Source organism: Ictidomys tridecemlineatus, chromosome 3, assembly GCF_052094955.1.
Source record: "Ictidomys tridecemlineatus isolate mIctTri1 chromosome 3, mIctTri1.hap1, whole genome shotgun sequence".
Taxonomy (NCBI): domain Eukaryota; kingdom Metazoa; phylum Chordata; class Mammalia; order Rodentia; family Sciuridae; genus Ictidomys; species Ictidomys tridecemlineatus.
Genome location: NC_135479.1, coordinates 19,740,479 through 19,760,654, shown reverse-complemented (window position 1 = coordinate 19,760,654; position 20,176 = coordinate 19,740,479). Strand labels below are relative to the sequence as shown.

At 40.5% G+C, this 20,176-nt stretch overlaps 1 protein-coding gene and 1 pseudogene across 8 annotated transcripts in view; one reads left to right on the top strand and one right to left on the bottom strand.

Moving 5' to 3' along the window:
• The window catches only part of Ezh1 (enhancer of zeste 1 polycomb repressive complex 2 subunit), a 40,652-nt gene that overhangs the window by 3,794 nt on the left and 16,682 nt on the right, over positions 1-20,176 (bottom strand). For all 8 annotated transcript variants that reach the window (XM_078041021.1, XM_078041023.1, XM_013357086.4 and 5 more), the window contains 14 exons: positions 18,794-18,913; positions 17,134-17,254; positions 14,962-15,138; positions 13,558-13,660; positions 12,766-12,929; positions 12,315-12,406; positions 7,305-7,485; positions 6,270-6,466; positions 4,843-4,934; positions 3,883-3,923; positions 3,176-3,301; positions 1,651-1,829; positions 970-1,065; positions 471-552 (listed from right to left, as the gene is read on the bottom strand). In XM_078041021.1, coding sequence (XP_077897147.1) covers positions 471-552; positions 970-1,065; positions 1,651-1,829; positions 3,176-3,301; positions 3,883-3,923; positions 4,843-4,934; positions 6,270-6,466; positions 7,305-7,485; positions 12,315-12,406; positions 12,766-12,929; positions 13,558-13,660; positions 14,962-15,138; positions 17,134-17,254; positions 18,794-18,913 — 1,771 coding nt within the window. The remainder of the gene's footprint in view (positions 1-470; positions 553-969; positions 1,066-1,650; positions 1,830-3,175; positions 3,302-3,882; positions 3,924-4,842; positions 4,935-6,269; positions 6,467-7,304; positions 7,486-12,314; positions 12,407-12,765; positions 12,930-13,557; positions 13,661-14,961; positions 15,139-17,133; positions 17,255-18,793; positions 18,914-20,176) is intronic.
• Positions 9,936-10,044, top strand: LOC120884705 (U5 spliceosomal RNA; annotated as a pseudogene).

The window sequence follows — 20,176 nt, the reverse complement described above, 5'->3', positions numbered from 1 at the left end:
TGGGATTACAGGTATATGCCATAGTGCCATGATGGGTAGGGAGGTTTCGGAGATGTGAGTGCTCAATGTTCCTATTCCAAAAAAACCCAAAATGGAGATCCTCCCAAATCAAGTGAACCATAGCCTGCAGGGTCTCTTGAGTTTGACCAGGCTCTATTGCATCTGTTGGAGGTGATCTGAACTTGAACTACAGCACAACTTGGTAGGAAGACTTGCAGAAGCCAGGCATAATGGAACACACCTGTAATCCCAGTGGTTCAGAAGGCTGAGACAGAAGGATTGCAAGGTTGAGGCCAGCCTCAGCAACCTAGCAAATTAGTGAGACCCTGTCTTAAAATAAAAAATAAAAAGGTCTGGGGATGCAGCTCAGTGGTAAAGCACCTCTGGGTTCAATACCTAATGCCCTCCTCCAAAAGAAAGACCTGCATAAAACCACCTTGGGAGGACAAAAAAGACACCAAGTAGTATACCATTGTTGAGGTTGAAGAGGAAGCTGGACATGTATTTGTCATAGACTTTCCCTCGTCGATCAGCCTCATCCTGAGAGATAAGCTGGACAAACAGAAAAGGAACAAATAGGGTGTCAGGCTGTCTGCTCAGGCATGGAACCCTGCCCTCAGAAAGGGCTGAGAAAAGGCAGTGTCACCTATAGGTGCCGAGGATCATGAGAATTGTAGGACAGGGTACCCAGGCCATGTTGTTCCCACTGCCACTCAGGCTGAACAGCATTCAGGCCAAAGAGAGCCCCTCTCTGCCCCCACTCCCCCATGTGGCCTGAGATGACAAAAAACTGAAGAACAGTGGTTTGTTTCAGGACTGCAAACAGTTCTGTGGGATCCCCCGAGAGGCCACATGAGAACTCGGCTGAGTTATTTAGAGATGAATTCACAGAAGGCTGGCCCACAGAAAATCAGAGTTTCTCATCAGCATCTCCCCAGCAAGGACGTGGGCCAAACCCATAGCACTCACCTCACCGCAATATTCAGAAATGAATTCGTTCTTCTGCACAGACTCCTTAATGAAGGTGCCCCATCCGGCCACATCAGAGGGGGCCAGCAGCAGATGCTGAGGAGAGGGAGTCAAAACTCAGATGACAGGGCATGTGTGAGCAAGTAGATGAGCATGCTGAATGTGCACGTGTGTTATGAGGGCCAGTGGAAAGAACTTAGCAACTGTGAAGAGGATCTGAGAACAGAAAAATGGTCCAAGCTATTCTGTTCTGGTGGGGGAGAAGTAAGGAGGAGAGGTGGTGAAAGGAAACAGGACTCATCTTCCTCTCCCCTGGGGATCTCCTGGGCTTGAGTCCAAGGGTATTCACTGCTTCATGGGAAGTCAAAATGGATAACATGAGGGCTAGGGACATAGCTTAGCATTAGACCATTTGCCTAGCATGTGCAGGGTCCTGGGTTTGATCCCCAGTACCACAAAAGGAAAAAAGAAAAAAAAAAAAAAAGGACAACATTAATGACACATTTGCCTTTGTTTGAGGGGTCACTTTTCTGACTCTTCATTAGAATAGAAACTTCATTAATTTGGCAATGTGTGTCCATTAGGACTTATCAAGCACTCTCTAAGGAGTTAGGGAAAGAGAAAGTCTAAGACTATTGTGTCTCTCCTACTCAATTATCTCGATCTGCAAAAAGGCCTCACCTTCTTGAGGCCACGCTGGATGCTGCAGTTCTTACAGGAGACCACCTTGCAGTCCCAGTGCTCTGAGGCCCCACAGGTGAGGCACAGGTCAGGATCACACTCTCGCACTGCCAGATAACAAGGACACTGCTTGGTATTGCACTGGGTCTTACAGCGACAGCCTGGGAAACGATTCTGACCTAGAGAGAAGAGCAGGTCAATGTTGGAGCATTGGTTGAACTCAGGGACAGCATGTGTTCAAGAGTGTTTGGTGAAACAGGACAGAAGGTTCCTTCCCTGTGATCATACAATGGAGTATTTTCCTTAGAAAACAAAGTGCCTCCCAACACTAAAGCCTGAGAGTCAAAAAAAGCAGGTGTAACCACTGAGAAGTAATTCCCAACAGTCGTCCCTACCCTATCCCTACCCCCATCCCTGAAGGCAGAATTTAGAAGGAAGGTGAAGAGAACCCAGAGAAAATGAAATCAGTTCTTTTCACTGGTAAATTCTCATCATCAAAACAAGCATCATTTTGAGAACAGAATGCATCCGTTCTACACCATCCTCCTCCACCCACAGCCCTCCCCAGCATCAACATCTTTCTGCTGTGGCTAGATCAGTATCTTCTCTTTGTTAGGAAATAGTTATAGCACAACTGCCTGGGGGCAAGCCCTTCTGCAAGTTGGGGGCTGCTACCAACTGCTCAGCCCCACCTAAGCAAGGGCATGGCAGGATAAGACGTGAAAGAACCACTTTTAGCCTTTGCTGATGTCCAGGCCTGTATCTCCTACGTGATATTAAAACTCCAGCTAGTAAATGAAAACAGACATAGATAGAATTGTGACCTATAAATTTTTTAATAAAAAATTTTTTTTTCAGACAAGGTCTTGCTATTTGTCTAGGCAGACCTCGAACTCCTGGGCTCAAGAGATCCTTCTGTCTCAGCTTCCCAAATGCTGGGATTATAAGCATGTACCACAGCCCCTGGACTAAACATTTTAAAGACAATATTTTTAAAAAGAGACTGTTGCTGAACCTTGAGGAAAAAGATTCCTTTTTTACTTCTCTCTTGGAAGGGAAAGTTGGGAAGGCATTCCTCTTCCTATTTGCTGCTTTTGGAATCAAGATCCTAAGAGCTTTTCAAAATAGCCTTCTCAGGTAGGAACAATGGTATGGCCTGTAGTCCCAACTACTTGGGAAGCTGAGGCAGGAGGGTTGCTTGACTCTTGGAGTTCTTCACCAGCCTGAACAATATAACGAAACCTGTCTCTCTTTTTAAAGAGGTGGGTGCTAGGGATGAAACCCAGGGCTTTGCAAGTGCCAGGCAAGTACTATATCACTAAGCTATATTCCTAGCCCCAAGTCCCTATCTCTTAAAAAAAAAATCCTTTTCCATATCTCTAGCATCTTACTTTCCCTCTAGAATGTCTAAGGCACAGCAAAGGGAATTCCAGAAGGCAGCAAAGGGGGTGGAAGAGGAAGGGATCCTGGGCACTCTGAAGCTGGCCATTCTGGTGGACTCTAACGGAAAGCACAGTGCTCTTACAGTCTGGGTTGCACTGGCAGAACTTCTCACAGAAATTCTGAGTCATGATGCAGGGGCAAGTGCTGTCACAGGGACGATCTGGGTGGTCGCAGGGCTGATAGTTGTATACTTGTGTGGAAGAGTTATCTAGAAAAGAGAAGAATCAAACAGGACTCTCCTGTGACTCGGTTCCCTTGCTGCCCTCCCCTCCCACTGCCCTGAGTCAAAGCAGGCTTGTTTCAACCATCACCTTGCACACACACACACAGCACCTGGAGTAGAAAGATAAAACAGATGACCATAGTGCACCGAGCTATAGCGGGGTGACCTGTTTTGTGGGCAGGGTGTGGAGATGGTCTAAGATAGCAGGGTAGCTACTCTGAACATTAAAAAAGAACTGGAACTTGGCAAATGTCACTCTAGGAAACTCAGAGACCACAAGGCCTTTAACTATACTTCATAAAAGGTCTGCTTAGCTGCAGTAAGAAGCTCAGCTGTTCTTAGCTCTGCACAGAAATCTGCAATCTGCGGAAGCAGCCAGGGTCAACAAGTGCAGCTGTAGGTGGGGCAGAGTGATGGCCACAGGCTGAACTGCTGAAGACCGCCCAGGGGGAACTAACATTTCTCACCCCCTCCCCCAATGCTGGGGATGGAACCCAGGGCTTCTCCACGCTACCAAGCATGTTGTTCTATCTACCATTGAGCTATGCCTCCAGCCTGGAACTTACCTTTCTTCAGCTGAATTTTCCTGCAGTGTGCAGCCCATAATCTGAAAGAGAAGAGATGGTTCTGGGTCACAGATTTTGGGAGCTCTGCTGTTGCAGGCAAATGACCTAGTGACCTGCTCTAAAGGACTCTGATAATTGTGGAATATCCTTTCAAAATCCCTTAACAGGAGGCCCTCTATTTTGGTACACAGAAGCTAGGACCCATCTTAAATCCAGCTGGACTATGCTGTAAGATTTAAATCTCTCCCAAATAAACTTATAAAAGAAAAAAACAAAAACTCAAGTGTATATATCTATTATAATGTTACTGTTCCTCTCTCTCCACTTTCTCTTTCCCTTGCTTTGTGGAAGACGAGATGTAGGGGAGTTCTAAGACAAGAGGTGAAAAAGCCTTTTAGGAATCTTCTCTTGAGTGAAGGAATGGAAAGGGAGGAGTCACAGGGGCTTCAGTATCTAGAACTGGCATCAGCTCCTTCCTTCAGTGATAGTTGTTAGGTTACTGAGCTAGGTAGAATGCTGAATAAAACAAAAACAAATTTCTACCCCTAAATAAAGATTGTCTGCATGACAGTATTATTAGATAAACAACATGTGCTAAAAACAAAGAAAAGGAATAAACTCTGATCAGAATTGAGAAATAAGGAAGGTGGTAACTAATGTCCCAACAAGGAGAAATGGCCTCAGGGTAAAGCCATGGGCCTATTGGCCAGAAGTTTAAATGGAAAACCAGAGAGCTATCTCAGGTCCAGTCTGCAGCATGTAGGGGCAGGGGACAGGACCGGTCCCAGGCACAGGCACTCAGGTGGCAGTGAGAATTCTGGCCCTCAGCCATGTGATGGTGAGCAGATGGGCTCACTCAGCCCTGTTCAGTGGCCTAGAGGGAGGCAGGTGGGAAGCCCAATGGGAGGTCAGAGCACAGAGAACAGCCTTCCCATAAAAGGTTCTTCGTCCAACCCTTGCCTGTGCTTTCTTTTCTTCTTCTGTGAGGGGTTCATGAGCTCATCTGTTGGAAGCTTCAGGATAAGTGATTCTTTCACTGCAAACTGAAAGACCTGAAAGAGAAATCCGGCAGGGCTCGTTACACCTTTTGGAGCTAGGTGGTCAGGTAAATGTTCAGTAACATGTTGGGCTTCTGAGAGTTCTCGAGAATTTACAGACAGATGATTAGGCATCTTTTCAGTCAGGGATAGACAAGAGTCCCATTGGATGTGGGGTCCTGGCTCTGAAGTTAACTATATCACTCACCCTAACTCAGGAAGGGAGATAGATATACTGAACACAGTAATGCCTTCCATGAGCAACAGCTTTCATCCCCACTCTTTCCACCAAGCCACCATGCTCCTTACCATGCGTGTCTACCTCTTTTAGGAAAGGAAGGACAGCTGCCTGTGTGCATTGTGTAACTGAGTGTAAGGCCTGATGGGAGCCCTTGGACTGGGCTTAACACTAGCTCCCTCTGTTGGCAGAAAGATGCCAGAGCCTTGACTATTTCAGCAGGGCAGTGTCTGAGGAAGGATGGTTCTCCTTTAACCTTTCTCCCTGATATCACTCATTTTTAGCTTTTTTCCTTCTTCTTTTTCTTGGCTACATGGGATTCTGCGAAACTGTAAATATTGTCCAGAAAATACACAAAATTTTTTTGCCTGAAGGAAATAGGGATGAGCTCCAAAATGAAAACAACAGGGTACTTAAACCTATGATTATATTAACTGTTCTAACTAAAAGAGGTGTGAAGAAGAGACCACAAGACACCTCCAGAAGTTAGGGAGCCATGTGAACAGAGATCCAGCACTGCTTGAAAGACTGGTCTAAACACCTGACTCCCGTCTCTATTCTTCACTGTCTTCTCACCACAGTCTTTTCCTGCTTTCAGTGCATTAGTGGCTGTATCAACTGCCTTTCCAATGATGGCGTGAGTGAAAAGGCTGAGTTCTAGGCCCAGTTATTGGAGCTGGTAATTTAAAAATCTGGAGAATAAAGGATGAGGGGAGGGAGGGAGTGGCAGTGGCAGCAGCCAGAGTGTGCTGCTAAGAATACACACAGAAGACCAGAAGTTCCCTCTAGATATGGGGTACATGTTTAGAAAGGTGGTTGGGAATCACTAAAAGCAGCTTAAAGGAAGTCGGACCACCCAAAAGATTTACATAGTGGCTAGACATAGAAAAGAATTTGGCAAAGAGGAGAATAGATCCCTAAGCATTGTGAGGCCTGGTATTTACAGAAGGACCCAAATTTGGGAACCTACTTCATGACCCAGAAGCATTGGCTCACAAGAGACTGAACCTAAGACAATTTCTCTCCAGACACGTGACATCAGGTAGCAAAAAAATAACAAAGCAATGGATGAAAGGAGGACCCACGTTTGTTCTGCTACTCTCAGGCGGTACCTGCTTGCATGTCTTTGTCCCCAGAAGCCTGGCTATTGAACAGAAGTTGTTGAAGTAGGTGCCATGGAAGACTCGAAAAAGAGACTCTTCAGCCCCAGTCCACTCCACAGGCTCCGAAGGGGCTTCCACTACACAGAGCTGAGGTGGGGCTGGACTGGCCTTCTGTTTTGTGGGGGTCTGACAGCGAGAGTTAGCCTCTAAGCAAGGAAGAAAGAGAAACAGAAGTGGAATGCAGTTGTCATTAGAAACTTGTCACACACTCAGAAGTACTTTGTTGTACTTTAAAAGGCAGAAATGTTAAGGATGAAAATATTCCCCATCTCCACTGCTTTCTGGTATACTATGGAGATAATTAACAATTAGAGATTTAGAGTCAGGGTTGGGACATAGCTCAGTGGTGAAGTGCTTGCCTGGCACATGCCAGACCCCAGCTTTGATTCCCAGCACCAAATACAAACCAAAACACAAAACCTCAAAGAAGTTTTAAGAGGAAGGCAGTGGCCAGGTATGATGACATGTATGTGTAATTCTAGCCATTCCAGAGGCTGAGGCATGAGTACCACAAATTCAAAGCCAGCCTCAGAGCCTGTGGAGTGGACTGGGGCTGAAGAGTCTCTTTTTTGAGTCTAAGTTGCCAGCCTTGGCAACTTAGTGAGACCCTGTCTCAAAAATAAAAATATAAAACAGGTTGGGGCTGGGCTGGGCTTGTGGCTCAATGGTAGAGTGATCACCTAGCATGTGTGAGACCCTGGGTTCGATCCTCAGGACCATATAAAAATGAATAAAATAAAGGTATTGTGTCCAACTACAAATAAAAAATAATTATTAAAAAGAAAAGAAAAAAGAAAAAAAAAACCCTAAAACTAAAACTAAAACAAAAACAAAAAACAGATTGGGGATGTGGTTCATTCCTTGGGTTCAATCACTAGTGCCAATCTCCCTCCAAAAAAAAAAAAAAAAATTCAGGTAGTAATCCTGGGTTTACCAGAGTCATTGCAATGTAAAGAAAATAATCTTCATTTTTTTTCACTGTACCTGATGAACTGGAGGCCCAGTCATTGCCTGTGTCCCTGTCACTGTCCCCTTCTTTAGTCTCAGCCACAGCTGAGGCTGAAGTGTTGGAGCAGGAAGCACTGACCACATGGTGCCTTCGCCGCCGACGCCCAGAGCACTTGGAGCGAGGATTATGGAGCATCGCATACTCTTTTGCTCCTTCCTGTAGCGGATGCATTACAGGTATGAAATAGGAACAGGCTCAGATTCACTATATTGATGCCATCCATTATATAAACCTTTATCTCCATCAACATCTACGCAATGTTACTGTCTTTTTCTTCATCTGTACCATATAAGTGTGACCATATTATAATGGGACAGCTAGCGGCTTCACAAACATTTTAAGACTTACAAACTTATGCCTTTTCACAAAAGGGTTGTCCTATAATCTTAAAAAAAGATGTAACCTATATATCTATGCATCTTCAACTTTCCAGAAAGATATCTGAAATTAATTCACATGTTTGGAATTTGAGATCACATTCTCCTGATGAGGAAATGAGGTTCAGAGAGGAAAAGATACCTGCTTGAAAATATACAGATTATTGCTCCAAAGTAGGTACAAGAGTCAGAGTAGGTACCATGCCACTGCTATTTACAATCTACACACTGCTGCTTCTGTTTCAATAATAAATGTGTAATCCTTCAAGCTGTACACTATTACTACTTAATTTTGAAAGCCCCTAAGCTGCATTGAAATTCATAATACTGTTCCACTCCTCTTCATTATGCTTTTTTTAGATCAAATAATTCAGCTTGATCATTTCTAATTAGGTTTGTTTTCCAAAGACTTCTAGTTGTTTCTAAAAACTAAATACAGTTGTAAAGGATAAAGGTTAATCATCACAAAGGATATTTGGAATAATATATGTAGGTCCTAAAGGAAATTCAAAGAAAGATATTTTGAGATTGGTTGAATCAGATAGCACATATCTATGCTACAATTTGAAATCCTCAGAATTATTATTATTATTATTATTATTTTTATGGCACTGGGGATTGAACCCAGGGCCTCACATATGAGTTACATCCCCAGCCCCCATTTATAAAGTATTTTTTATCAAAATGGTTAAACAAATAAAATCAAGCCTTCAGAGGAACAGTTAAGTCACACTCTGAGAAAATAACAGACAAATCTAGAATGTGAGTCATCCTACAAGACAATCAACCTGAAACTTTCAAAAAGAAAAAAAAAAAAAGTAGTGGAATTATTTGAGATCAAGAACAAAAATACAGCCGGGCAGGGTGGCACATACCTGTAATCCCAGCAACTCAGGAGGCTGAGGCAGGAGGATCACAAGTTTGAGGCCAGCCTCAGCAACTTAGCGAGACCCTGTCTCAAAATAAAAAAATAAAAAGGCCTGGGGATGTTACTCAGTGGTTAAGCGTCCCTGGGTTCAATCCCTGGTATCAAAAAAAAAAAAAAAAAAAAAACAATAACAAAAAACAACACTAGAAATACATAATAACTATATGTGATGTTCTAGTTTGAAAATAAAAACCCAAACAGCAATAGTTGAAAAAATGAAAATAGACTGCATAATAGTTGATATTATAAAATTCTTACTAATCTTAACTGTAATAGCATGATTATGTAAGAGAATGTCTTTATTTTTAGGAGATGCATTTGGAAATATTTAACAAAGAAACATCACAATATTGTTTTCAAATGATTCAGCAAAAGTACACAAATACAAATAAATGGATGGGGCTGAGGGTGTAGCTCAGTGGCAGAGCACATGCCAACCATGTACAAGGCCCTGGGTTCCCCCCAGTATCACCACCTCCAAACAAAAACAAAACAAAATAAAACCCCAAATATATAAATAAGGTAAATATGGAAAACATATCTCAAATCCAGGAAGAAGACATCTTTCGACTTCTTTGTACTATTGAAAATGCTATTGCTGGTGAGACTACAAATTGGTGCAGCCAATCTGGAAAGCAGTATGGAGATGCCTAGGAAAAGATGCCTGGGAATGGAACCACCATTTGACCCAATTATTCCACTGCGTGTCTTATACCCAAAGGACTTAAAAACAGCATATTAGAGGGACACAGCCATATCAATGTTTATAGCAGCCCAATTCACAACAGCTAAATTGTGGAACCAACCCAGATGTCCTTCAGTAGATGAATGGATGGGGAAACTGGTGTATATACACAATGGAACACTACTCAGCATTAAAAGAGAATAAAATCATGGCATTTGCAGGTAAATGGATGGAGTTGGAGAATATAATGCTAAGTGAAGTAAGCCAATCAAAAAAACCAAAGGCCGAATGTTTTCTTTGATATGAGGATGCTGACTCATAATGGTGATGGGGCGGGGAGCATGGGAGAAATGGAGGAACTTTACATAGGGCAAAGGGGAGGGAGGGAAAGGGGGGGACAAGGGGGTAGGAATGATGGTGGAATGAGTTAGACATCATTATCCTAAGTACATGTATAAGACATGAATGGTGTGAAAATACTTTGTGTACAATCAGTGCCTTGAAAATTGGGCTCTGTATGTGTAATATGAAATTAATTGCATTCTGCCACCTTGTATAACAAATTAGAATAATTAAGTTATTTAATTAAAAGAAAGTGCTATAAAAGTTGGGAAATTCTCTGGTTTCTCTTCACTGAATAAATCTTTGCTTTTTACTAAAGATTTCTGTGGAGAGGAACAACTCAGTTTCTAGCTAATTTTTGGAGGCATTGCTCTGGCATGGCTAGTCATCTTGTTGTAATTAAAGACATTATCCTTCAGAAAAAACACAAGCTGAGGAAAACTAGTCCTGCACTATAATTAAATATGTACTCATATCTAAAAAGTAATAAAAGAAAAGATGTGCATATTATGTATATCTGTAAGTTATACACATAACACACACACGCACGTACATACACTCTGGCTACTGGTAACATCTTTATAATACATGTACAGGTTTCCAGAGTGACAACTGAGAGAAGGACAATGCCCTTTCAGGTTACATAAATGTTGGCAAGTTCATGTAACATAGTATAATAAAAAAAGCATGGAGTGGGGCTGAGGCTGTAGCTCAGTGGTCGAGCACTTGCCTAGCACGTGTGAGGCACTGGGTTTGATCCTTACCATCACATAAAAATAAATAAAATAAAGGCATTATGTCCATCTACAACTATAAAAAAATAAATAAGAAAAAAAAGCATGGAGTAATTTAAAAAGGATGGAGTGTGAGTCAGACCAGGGCTTGAGTCTCATTGCTGCCACATGACTGACTTACTAACAAACTCTGGGCATAATATGTAACTTCTATAATCCATAGTCCCTTCCACCTCAGAGAACTGTTGTAAGGTTAAAAGTAAGACAATGTATGTTAGGGGCTTAACATGGTACTTTGCACATAGAAAGGAGTCAATACATACTAGGGAAAAAATAAATAAGATAAAGTTGATTTATTCTTTTGATATTACATGTATGGTGTATTTTTCTGATAAATAACAAATAGTACCTAGTTCAACCTATTGTGTAGAAAGCCAAAAACTTAAGAAAATTCAACTGATCTATTTTCTTCTGGTTTTCAGTATACTGCCTTCCCCTAGATAAGCAGGACAATTTACACAGTCACATAAGGTCTGTCTATCACAGAGGGTCCATCTGATTGATGCAGTAAGACATCAGTGCCTTCATGTGTTCTTCCCTCTACGGTTACATGCATTTAAAGGAAGACAGAAGGGGCTGGGGTTGAAGCACAGTGGTATAGTGCAGTAGAGGAGCGCTTGCCTAGCACGTGTGAGGCACTGGGTTCGATCCTCAATGCCACATAAAAATAAATAAATAAAACAAAGGTATTGTATCTATCTACAACTGAAAAAAAAAAAAAAAAGTAGAAAGATAGTGTAACAGTCCCCTCTGTCCGACATCCAGACCCCTCCTGAACTGCTGGGATTATAGATGGAGAGAGCAGTCCTAGGTCAACCCACCAGTGCAGATTCCACATACCCCACAAACCACAGAGCTAGACTTTCTTTCCTTTGTGTTATATTTTTAAAAATTCCAAAAATACAAAATAAAATTAAATAAATAAAAATATTCCAAGCTGGGCACAGTGGGACACACCTGTAATCCCAGCTACTTGGGAGGCTGAGTCAGGAGGATCAAATGTATAGTCAGGTTCCATTCATTTCTGTTTCTCTTCATTTATTAATTCACTCAATAAATATTTGTTGAGCAGCTCTTACATGCCAGATACTAATGTTAGAAGTTTGGGATAGATCAATGGGCAGGACAGAGATATCTGCCCTTATGAATTCCTCCTGTATTCTAGTGGGATCCAGGGAGAGGACAGACAGACTATAAACAATCATGCTAGGTAAACTGTGCTTTCCACAGATGGCTGTAACAATACCTCCCACCTCACATGCCCTCTCCAAGGAGACCTTGCATCTCCCATCAAGAAATGTGGCCAAGGGCTGGGGTTGTGACTCAGAGATAGAGTACTTGCCTTGCACATGTGAGGTACTCGGTTCAATCCTCAGCACCACATAAAAATAAATAAATAAATAAAGGTATTGTGTCTAAAAATATTTTAAAAATAAATAAAGGAAGACAGAAAAGAAAATAAAGTGATTACAACCATTCCCTACTCTTTGCTCTAACTCTTTTGTTCTGTTTTATTTGTGGTGCTGGGGATCAAACCCAGTACCTTGATTATCCTAGGCAAGTGCTCTAATACTGACCTCACACCCAGACTTCTTTGTTTCAATTCTAACAATAAATTTTAGACTCTGAAATCTAAGTAGATATTTAGAGCAAGTAAGCCTTTAATGTTTTTCAAATTTCACTCTATCAGAACAACTGTTTCTAGAGAGCTCCTTAAGAGCAGAAGCCATGTTTTATGATCCTGGGAACGCTGCGTACTGCCTCACTTGGCTTGTGTTCCCAGAGACAGAAAGCCCAAGGACCATTTCCTGCCTGATTTTAAACAGACTCAACAATGCCAGAACAGCTTAAGAGCCTACCAGCAAAAGGAAGCAGTCTGCGCCACATGGTTCTGGTTCAATCTTGATTTCTTTGTTCTTGCGTTTATATACATTAGGAGTGGCATGAAAAGCTGGAAAAGAAAAACCATAATGTTTCCAGTGGTCTAACAAAACTGAGTTAGGGAGCTATTGTGGGAGTTGGAATTTGATATAAACAGTACCCATCAAGGTACACAAAATTTAGCCATTTTCTATATCAACACAATTCTTCCCAAGTTAAGAGGTGTTGAGGGAAAATTAGGTTGCTGATTTGTCTATCTCTATCAGACAGACGAAACTGAACAAGTGAAAACAACTGTCCTTTTGTGAAACCTTCATCAGATCAGAGGCTAGGAACTTATACATATGACAAATCCAGAACAAACGGAAAGAAGGGAATGGTGGCAGGGATGGGAAAGAGGAGAGGATGTAAAACAGTAGCCGCACTCACGGTGAAGGAAGCAGTCGTATTTAAAGCAGCGTCGGCAAAAAAGTGTGTGGAAGGAGTGCAGAGATTGCTCCCGCTGCACAGACTTGGCATTGGGGCCATCGATGTTGGGTGTGCACTGAGGAGGAAGTGCATTGGGGTCTGACATCTCTGTTAGTTCGCGATATCTATTTAAGAAAAAAGAGAGAACTCTGAGTTCCTCCAAGGGAATGTCTCCACCGAGAAAATGTGGATTGGGTATCAACAGTCACTCGGTTCTGGTCTGTCGAGGGAGGCTGTGTGTTTTATGGGTCTCGTGGATGAGGGGATGGTGAATAACTAAGTGGGTACACCACTGTAATTACACAGGGCCAGACATATGTCTAAAAGTAAGAGGAGAGAAGGATTTGATCAGCATAGTGCTGGAGTAACTCTCCCCAAAATGGCAGAGTAAAAGTTCCTTGCCCAGATTCACTCAAAAGCTCGCATAGTGATTTTTAATATATCAAGAGGGCATTTAAGTAAGCAAGAGGGTTGGGGTTGTGGCTCAGTGGGAGAGCACTTGCTTAGAAAGTGTGAGGCACTGGGTTTGATTCTCAGCACCACATATAAATAAATAAATAAAATAAAAGGCTTATCAACAACTAAAAATGTATTTTTAAAAAAAGAAGGAAGCAAGAAATCATCAAGTGCAGGCAACTTTAATACACTTACCATAAACAAGCTTTTTATTAACCAAAAAATAGACTTGAATAAATATTTTGTCTGTGTATGGCCATATTCTGTGTATGGCCTAAGCCAAACAGCTTTCCCTACCTCTCCTTCATGTCATCTGGGACGCCATTCTCAGGGAACATCGAGGCAATGGCACTGAAGATCATGTCATTTGGGAACTGTTTCTTGGAACTCTTTTTGTTGCCTGAATTTGAAATGACAAAAAACTCCTGAGTGCTTTTATCAAAGCATGCTAACAAAGCTGTTTGACCTTTTCCCTCTTTGTCTTAGCATTTTGATAAGTGCTGGTTTGTTGACCTTAACCACAGACTACATATGGATAACAAAATCCACAGTCCCTGTTAGAATCTGGAGGTAAAAAGGAGTCTCCATGAAGAGACCTGAAAATAGAAGAATCTGAATTATGATAATAATGTTAATGCTTAAAAACAAGATGGATACTATAACTATTTTATAGCAGAGAGATACTATGTCCCTAGATATACAGTATAATTAAGTAACATACAGTATAATTAAGTGATTAAATATTGGATTGATTAAATAAATATTAGTGACATGGAAAAATGCTGATATAATCAATTAAACAAAAAAGTTAAAATTTTATACAGAGTTCATTCAAATTTGGCATAATATAAACATGTTGATTTACATGAATACATTTTTTTAAGAAAATATTCATTTTTTAGTTGTAGGTGGACACAATATATGTTGTGCTGAGGATGGAACCCAGCACCTTATGCATACTAGGTGAGCACTCTACCTCTGAGCATTAACCCCAGCCCTACATGAATACATTTTTTAAGTTTAGAAGGAAATATTAATCTGGTTATTTCTACAAAGCAGGATTATAGTGTCATTTTGTTTTCTTCTTTATATTGTCTAAGTTTTACAATCACATTACTCACATATTTAGAAATGAATGATGATTATTCGTAAATTCTACTTTCTTCTTCAGCTAGGCTATAGCCAACTTAAGCTATTAGTTAATGATCACGTTTAGCTTTTTTGGGGGGAGTACTAGGAATTGAACCCAGGGATGCTTAATCACTGAGCCACATCTTCAGTCCCCCCACCTTTTTAAAAAAGTTTTAAGTTGTAGATGGATACAATATCTTTTTATTTATTTATTTTTATGTGGTGCTGAGGATTAAACCCAGGGCCTCACACATGCAAGGCAAGCGCTCTACCACTGAGCTACAACCCCAGACCTCTTCAGTCCCTTTTATTTTTTTGGGAAAAGGTCTTGCTAAGTTGCTTAGGGCCTTGCTAAATTGCTGAGGTTGGCCTCGAACTTGCACTCCTCCTGCCTCAGCCTCCTGAGTTGTTAGGATTATAGGCATATGCCACAACAGCCTGCCATATTTAACTTCTAAATGGATCAAGAGAAGCACCAACCATCTTTAATAAGCAATATACCGTTTCAGGTTTCCCTTCTTCTGTATCTCTGTCATTTTCAAAATGGAATGTGGAAGCAATGCTATGTACCTTCAATGGAGTGTCGTTTTCTCTTTCTTGTTACTGGCAGATCTTCTTTGCTATCTTCTTGCTTTCCATCTGAGGTGTCATTGTGTCCTTCCTCCTCCTCATCTGAATATTGATTCAGGGCATCTACCAACTCCAGGAAAACAGCATCACTAATCAAGACAGATCCAGGAATCATCTCTAAAACACAAGATTGGAAGGATAAGCAGTGGTTGTTTCACATTCCATTCGTCCTCCTGGGCAGGTTTTTTGTACTCACTCCTAAGGCTCATATGTTTCATATGAACAATCAGGGTACTGCAATCATTTTTTGGGGGGGGGTACCAGGGATTGAAATCAGGGGCACTGGACCACTGAGTCACATTCTCAGCCCCATTTTGTAATTTATTTAGAGACAGAGTCTCACTGAGTTGCTTAGAGCTTTGCTGTTGCTGAGGTTAGCTTTCAACTCATGATCCTCCTGCCTCAGCCTCCTGAGCCGCTGGGATTACAGGTGGGCGCCACCGTGCCCAGCTCATCTGACTGACTCTTAATTGCAACAGTTTAGCTTCGTGAGCATGAAAACATCTATAAGCTTCTTTCTTTTATTTTTCTTTCTTTCTTTCTTTTTTTTTTCTTTTCAGTGCTAGGGATCAAACCTAGGGCTTTATACATGGTGGGCAAGTACTCGACCACTAAGCTACATCCTCTACCCAGGTTTCATTCTTTTTTTTTTTAAATTATTTTTTAGTTATAATTGCACATAATACCTTTGTTTTTATTTATTGATTTTTATGTGATGCTGAGTACCGAACCCATGAACCCAGGACCTCACACGTGCTAGGTAAGTGCTCTGAAGCTGAGCCACAACCCCAGCCCCCCAGGATTCATTCTTTTTTCTTTTTTTAAAATTTTTTTAGTTGTCAATGGGCCTTTATTTTATTTATTTATATGTAGTGCTGAGAATTGAACCTAGTGCCTCATACATGCTAGGCAAGCACTCTGCCACTGAGTCACAATCCCAGCCCTCCAGGTTTCATTTTTATTGGGATATTTTACTTCCTTAGTCAAAGGTCAATTCAATATTTATGGTTCAAAATCTCAAAAGAGTATACCAATAGTCACACACAGCACAGAGAAAAGATAATCAAATGAAAATTCTCTTGGTTTTTCTGCAGATAGATGGATAGGAACTTCTCTAAATCAAAAGACAGCATTTTTTCCTAAAATCATACTTTATGGGGTTATACTTCAACTTGGAAGAAAGTCCTTGAACACTAGGGGGTGCTGTGGATAAACAATGTATTTGAAAAGCATTATAACAGTACCCACAACTGTCAAAAGAGTATGTGGGGCTACTGGTTGGCAAACACCTAGGAAGTCTCTCTGCCTCTTATTACCTTATATACTGACAACCTTTTCTAGAATTACAAACAAGTCCAAACGATTATTTTTAGAAAACCAAAGACATTTAAGCCAATTTTGTAGAAATTCAGAGGATACATGGATCAAAGTAGTATGAACAGAAGTTATGCTTATTGCCATTCTTTTGTGTGTGTGTGTATGTGTGTGGGGGGGTTATCAGGGATTAAATTCTCAGGGGCACTTGACCACTGAGCCACATCCCCAGCCCTATTTTGTATTTTATTTAGAAACAGGGTCACACTGAGTTGCTTAGTGCCTCACTTTTGCTGAGGCTGGCTTTGAACTCATAATCCTCCTGCCTCAAACTCCTGCACCGCTGGGATTACAGGCATGCGCCCCCACATCCGGCTGTTCATTGCCATTCTGAAAGAATGGAAAATGAAGCACAAAATGGCCTTGGATGGACTTCTAAGAAATCTGTATAATGAACTTTATTTCTAGCCACTGATTACTAATAATTCTTTTGTGTCTCATCTCCTTTTAAAATTTAACTGTGATTTTTTTTTTTTTTTTTTTTTTTTTTTGGTCCTGGTGCTTAAACACAGGGGCATCTTACTTACCATTGAGCCACATCCCAGGTCCTTTTTATGTTGAGACAGGGTTTTACTAAATTGCTTAGGGCCTGGCTGAGTTGCTGAGGCTGGCCTCAAACCTGTGATCATTGTGCCTCAGACTCCTGAGTCACTGGAATTACAGGCATGTACCACTGCACCTAGTAGAAAAGGCACTATTCTAAAAATAGTTTTCTCCTAAAGAACTCAGCACCACTACCTTCTTCACCATGGACTTTCCCATCATAGTTATTGATCAGCTCTTCAATGAAAGTTTCATCTTCTTCTTTCACTTCATCTCCCATGTAGGGGATATTGCACAAAACTGTCTCATCTTCTACCTGAAATTAAACCAGATATAATTCATTCCACGAGGCACTATGCATCTCCTCTTTTCTATTTAGTGGAATCTTTGCTTAGTTTTTTTTGTTTGTTTGTTTGTTTCTGAGTCTCCTGAAAATTCCTTTAATCATAGAGTTTTCTGCACTTTAAAGACTAGTCAATTAAAATCTCACAAAGAAAGGGTGATGCTACTCTTAGAGAGATAAAAGTCAGTCTGGTTGATATTGACTATGGTATTTCCGCCAACACCTAGAATTTGACAGCCCATTTATTTTTCACAGTACTTCCATCTATTTTCTCCTTGTATCCACTACACTTCTTTGTGATATAGTTATGAATGTCACCTAAAAAACAGTCAAAAGTCTCCAATTCCAATGGTTTTCTTTTTCTTTTTTCTTTATTATATTTTTATTCTAGTGGCTTTCATGAGTAAATAGATAAATAAAAAGGAAGGCCTCCACAGGTATGATTTACAATAGAACTACACAAGCACCAGAGCAATCATAAAATTTTGGGATATGCTATGAAGCAAAATTACTCTGCAATAATAAAAAATTATGATAACTCATGCCTATCATACTCAATCTGAACCTAAAGGCAATCGCAGAATAGGCTATGGATATCTTCTGGAGATAAATAATACTCAAGGAGGCCCGGGGATATAGCTCAGTTGGTAGAGTGCTTGCTTTGTACACACAAGGCCTTGAGTTCAATTCCTAGCACCATTAAAAAAAAAAAAAATCAAGGAAATAATACTCAAGGAGGAGTAGAGTGGGGCAAGATATTCATCTGAGAATACAGAACACATAGCTATTCTTTTTTTTTTTTTTTGGTTGGGAGGTGCTGGAGAGTGAACCCTAGGCTTTACACAGCAAGCACACTCTACCACTGAACTGCAATTCCAGCCCCAACATAGTCATTCTTAAATCCCCAAGTTCCAAGAATAATTACTCTGAGGTTTTACTTAAAGAGATTACTCTTTTCTATAGCCCTATATCCTGTTCTGATCAGCAGTATGGCTACCTGTCACCAGACAGATGATAAGCAATAGCAGTATTTAAAGAGGACTGATCATCAGAACAATAAATAATCCTAGCAAGAGTCAGCATAAAGCCCTGGATGAAAGGACTGTGTAACCATGTGCACCTCTGTTATCTCAGTTGCTTTCATATTATCTTGCCTTTAGAGGATTCAGACAGAATTACTCCATCAGCAGGGGGTTGACAACCTGCTTTTAAGCCTCAAGTATCTGATTTAGACTGCATATAATGTTACAAAATTGGATCCAAGTAGAAAGAGAAAATTGGAGCTTTGCCCAACCTCATTCATTTAAAGGAAAAAAAAATCAATTCAGAAGTATATTTTAGAAAGCACTAAAATCTAACACATTAGAAAAACTTACTATTTTTTAGAGTAAGTAAATTACAAAAATGTACCATGCTGTATATTCAAGCTTTGGTAAGTATTCTCCTAAGAGGAGCTTCCACATATCAATATAAGTAAATCATACAGATTAAACAACTGCTTTTAATACATACCATAAAGTTCTGCTGAAGAGGGGACCAGGAATACATGATGGGAACCAATGCAACAGTGTTCAGAGACCTCATTAACATATGTTGGCTTGCAAATCCTGGGAAAATGCTCTCTATTGTACACTAAAGAACGAGAAATGACATAGACAGAGAAAGGCAGGAACAAAACCCAAGAGAGAATTATGTAGTTTCCTTCCAAAAGTCCCCAGTGTTCTTATACTATTCTCATTCTTTTTTATTTTTTATTTATTTGTGTGTGCGTGTGTGTTGCTGGGTTGAACTCAGAGTATAGGCAAGCACTCTCCCACTGAGCTACATCCCCAGCACTTTTTATATTGCTTTGAAACAGAGTCTCCCTAAGTTACCCAGGCTAGCCTTGAACTTGTGATCCTCCTGCCTCAGCCTCCTGTGTAACTGGAATTACAGGTATGTGCCTGGTCATTACACCTGGTCATGTTCTTATAATTCTTACAAATTAATATATTGAGTGTTTTTTTTTAGCATTGCTCCTGTGGAGAGCAGGAACTGTCTCTTATTTATATTTGCATACTCTACAGAGTCCATCCCAGTGATTGCCATACTCCACTGATGTTGATTTCAATTAAAACTGTTGGTCTCCTTGGAGTGTACACAATAGTAAATGGCCTCTGAAAGTTCTAAAGGATGAGATGAAGATGAGGAAGTTTTCCTAAGGACATAAACTTTAAGACCTAGCTGATAGGGACAGTACCCAGGAAAACAAAGTGATACTGAAATTATAGGACTAGGGTTGTGGCTCAGTGATAGAGCGCTGGCCTAGCACATGTGAGGGAGGCACTAGGTTCAATTCTCAGCACCACATAAAAATAATAAATAAAGTGAAGGTATTGTGTCTATCTACAACAGCAACAACAAATTAAAATAAACAAACAAATAAAATTCATTTATTTATAAAAAACATTGGGCTGGGGATGTAGCTCAGTTGGTAGAGTGCTTGCCTCGCATGCAAAAGGCCCTGAGTTCTATACCCCCCCCCAAATACACACAAATCTAGAGAAACTAGAATTATTTTTATGATGATAATTCAATCTAATAAATAAATTTACAATAAGGTATCAATATACTCCTGTCCATTACCCAGAGCATTCATTTCCCAATATAAAAGTACTTTAGGAGTTGATCAAGTCATAGAGTTGATTTAGAGCTTGGATACAGAGTCCAGGGAAGCAGACAATAAATGTCTTTTTTTAAAATATTTTAATTTTTAGTTATAGATGGACACAATATCTTTATTTTACTTATCTATTTTTATGTGGTGCTAAGGATCAAACCCAGTACCTTATGTGCTAGGCAAATGCTCTACCACTGAGCCACAATCCCAGCCCTTAAATATCTTTGTTTTTTAAC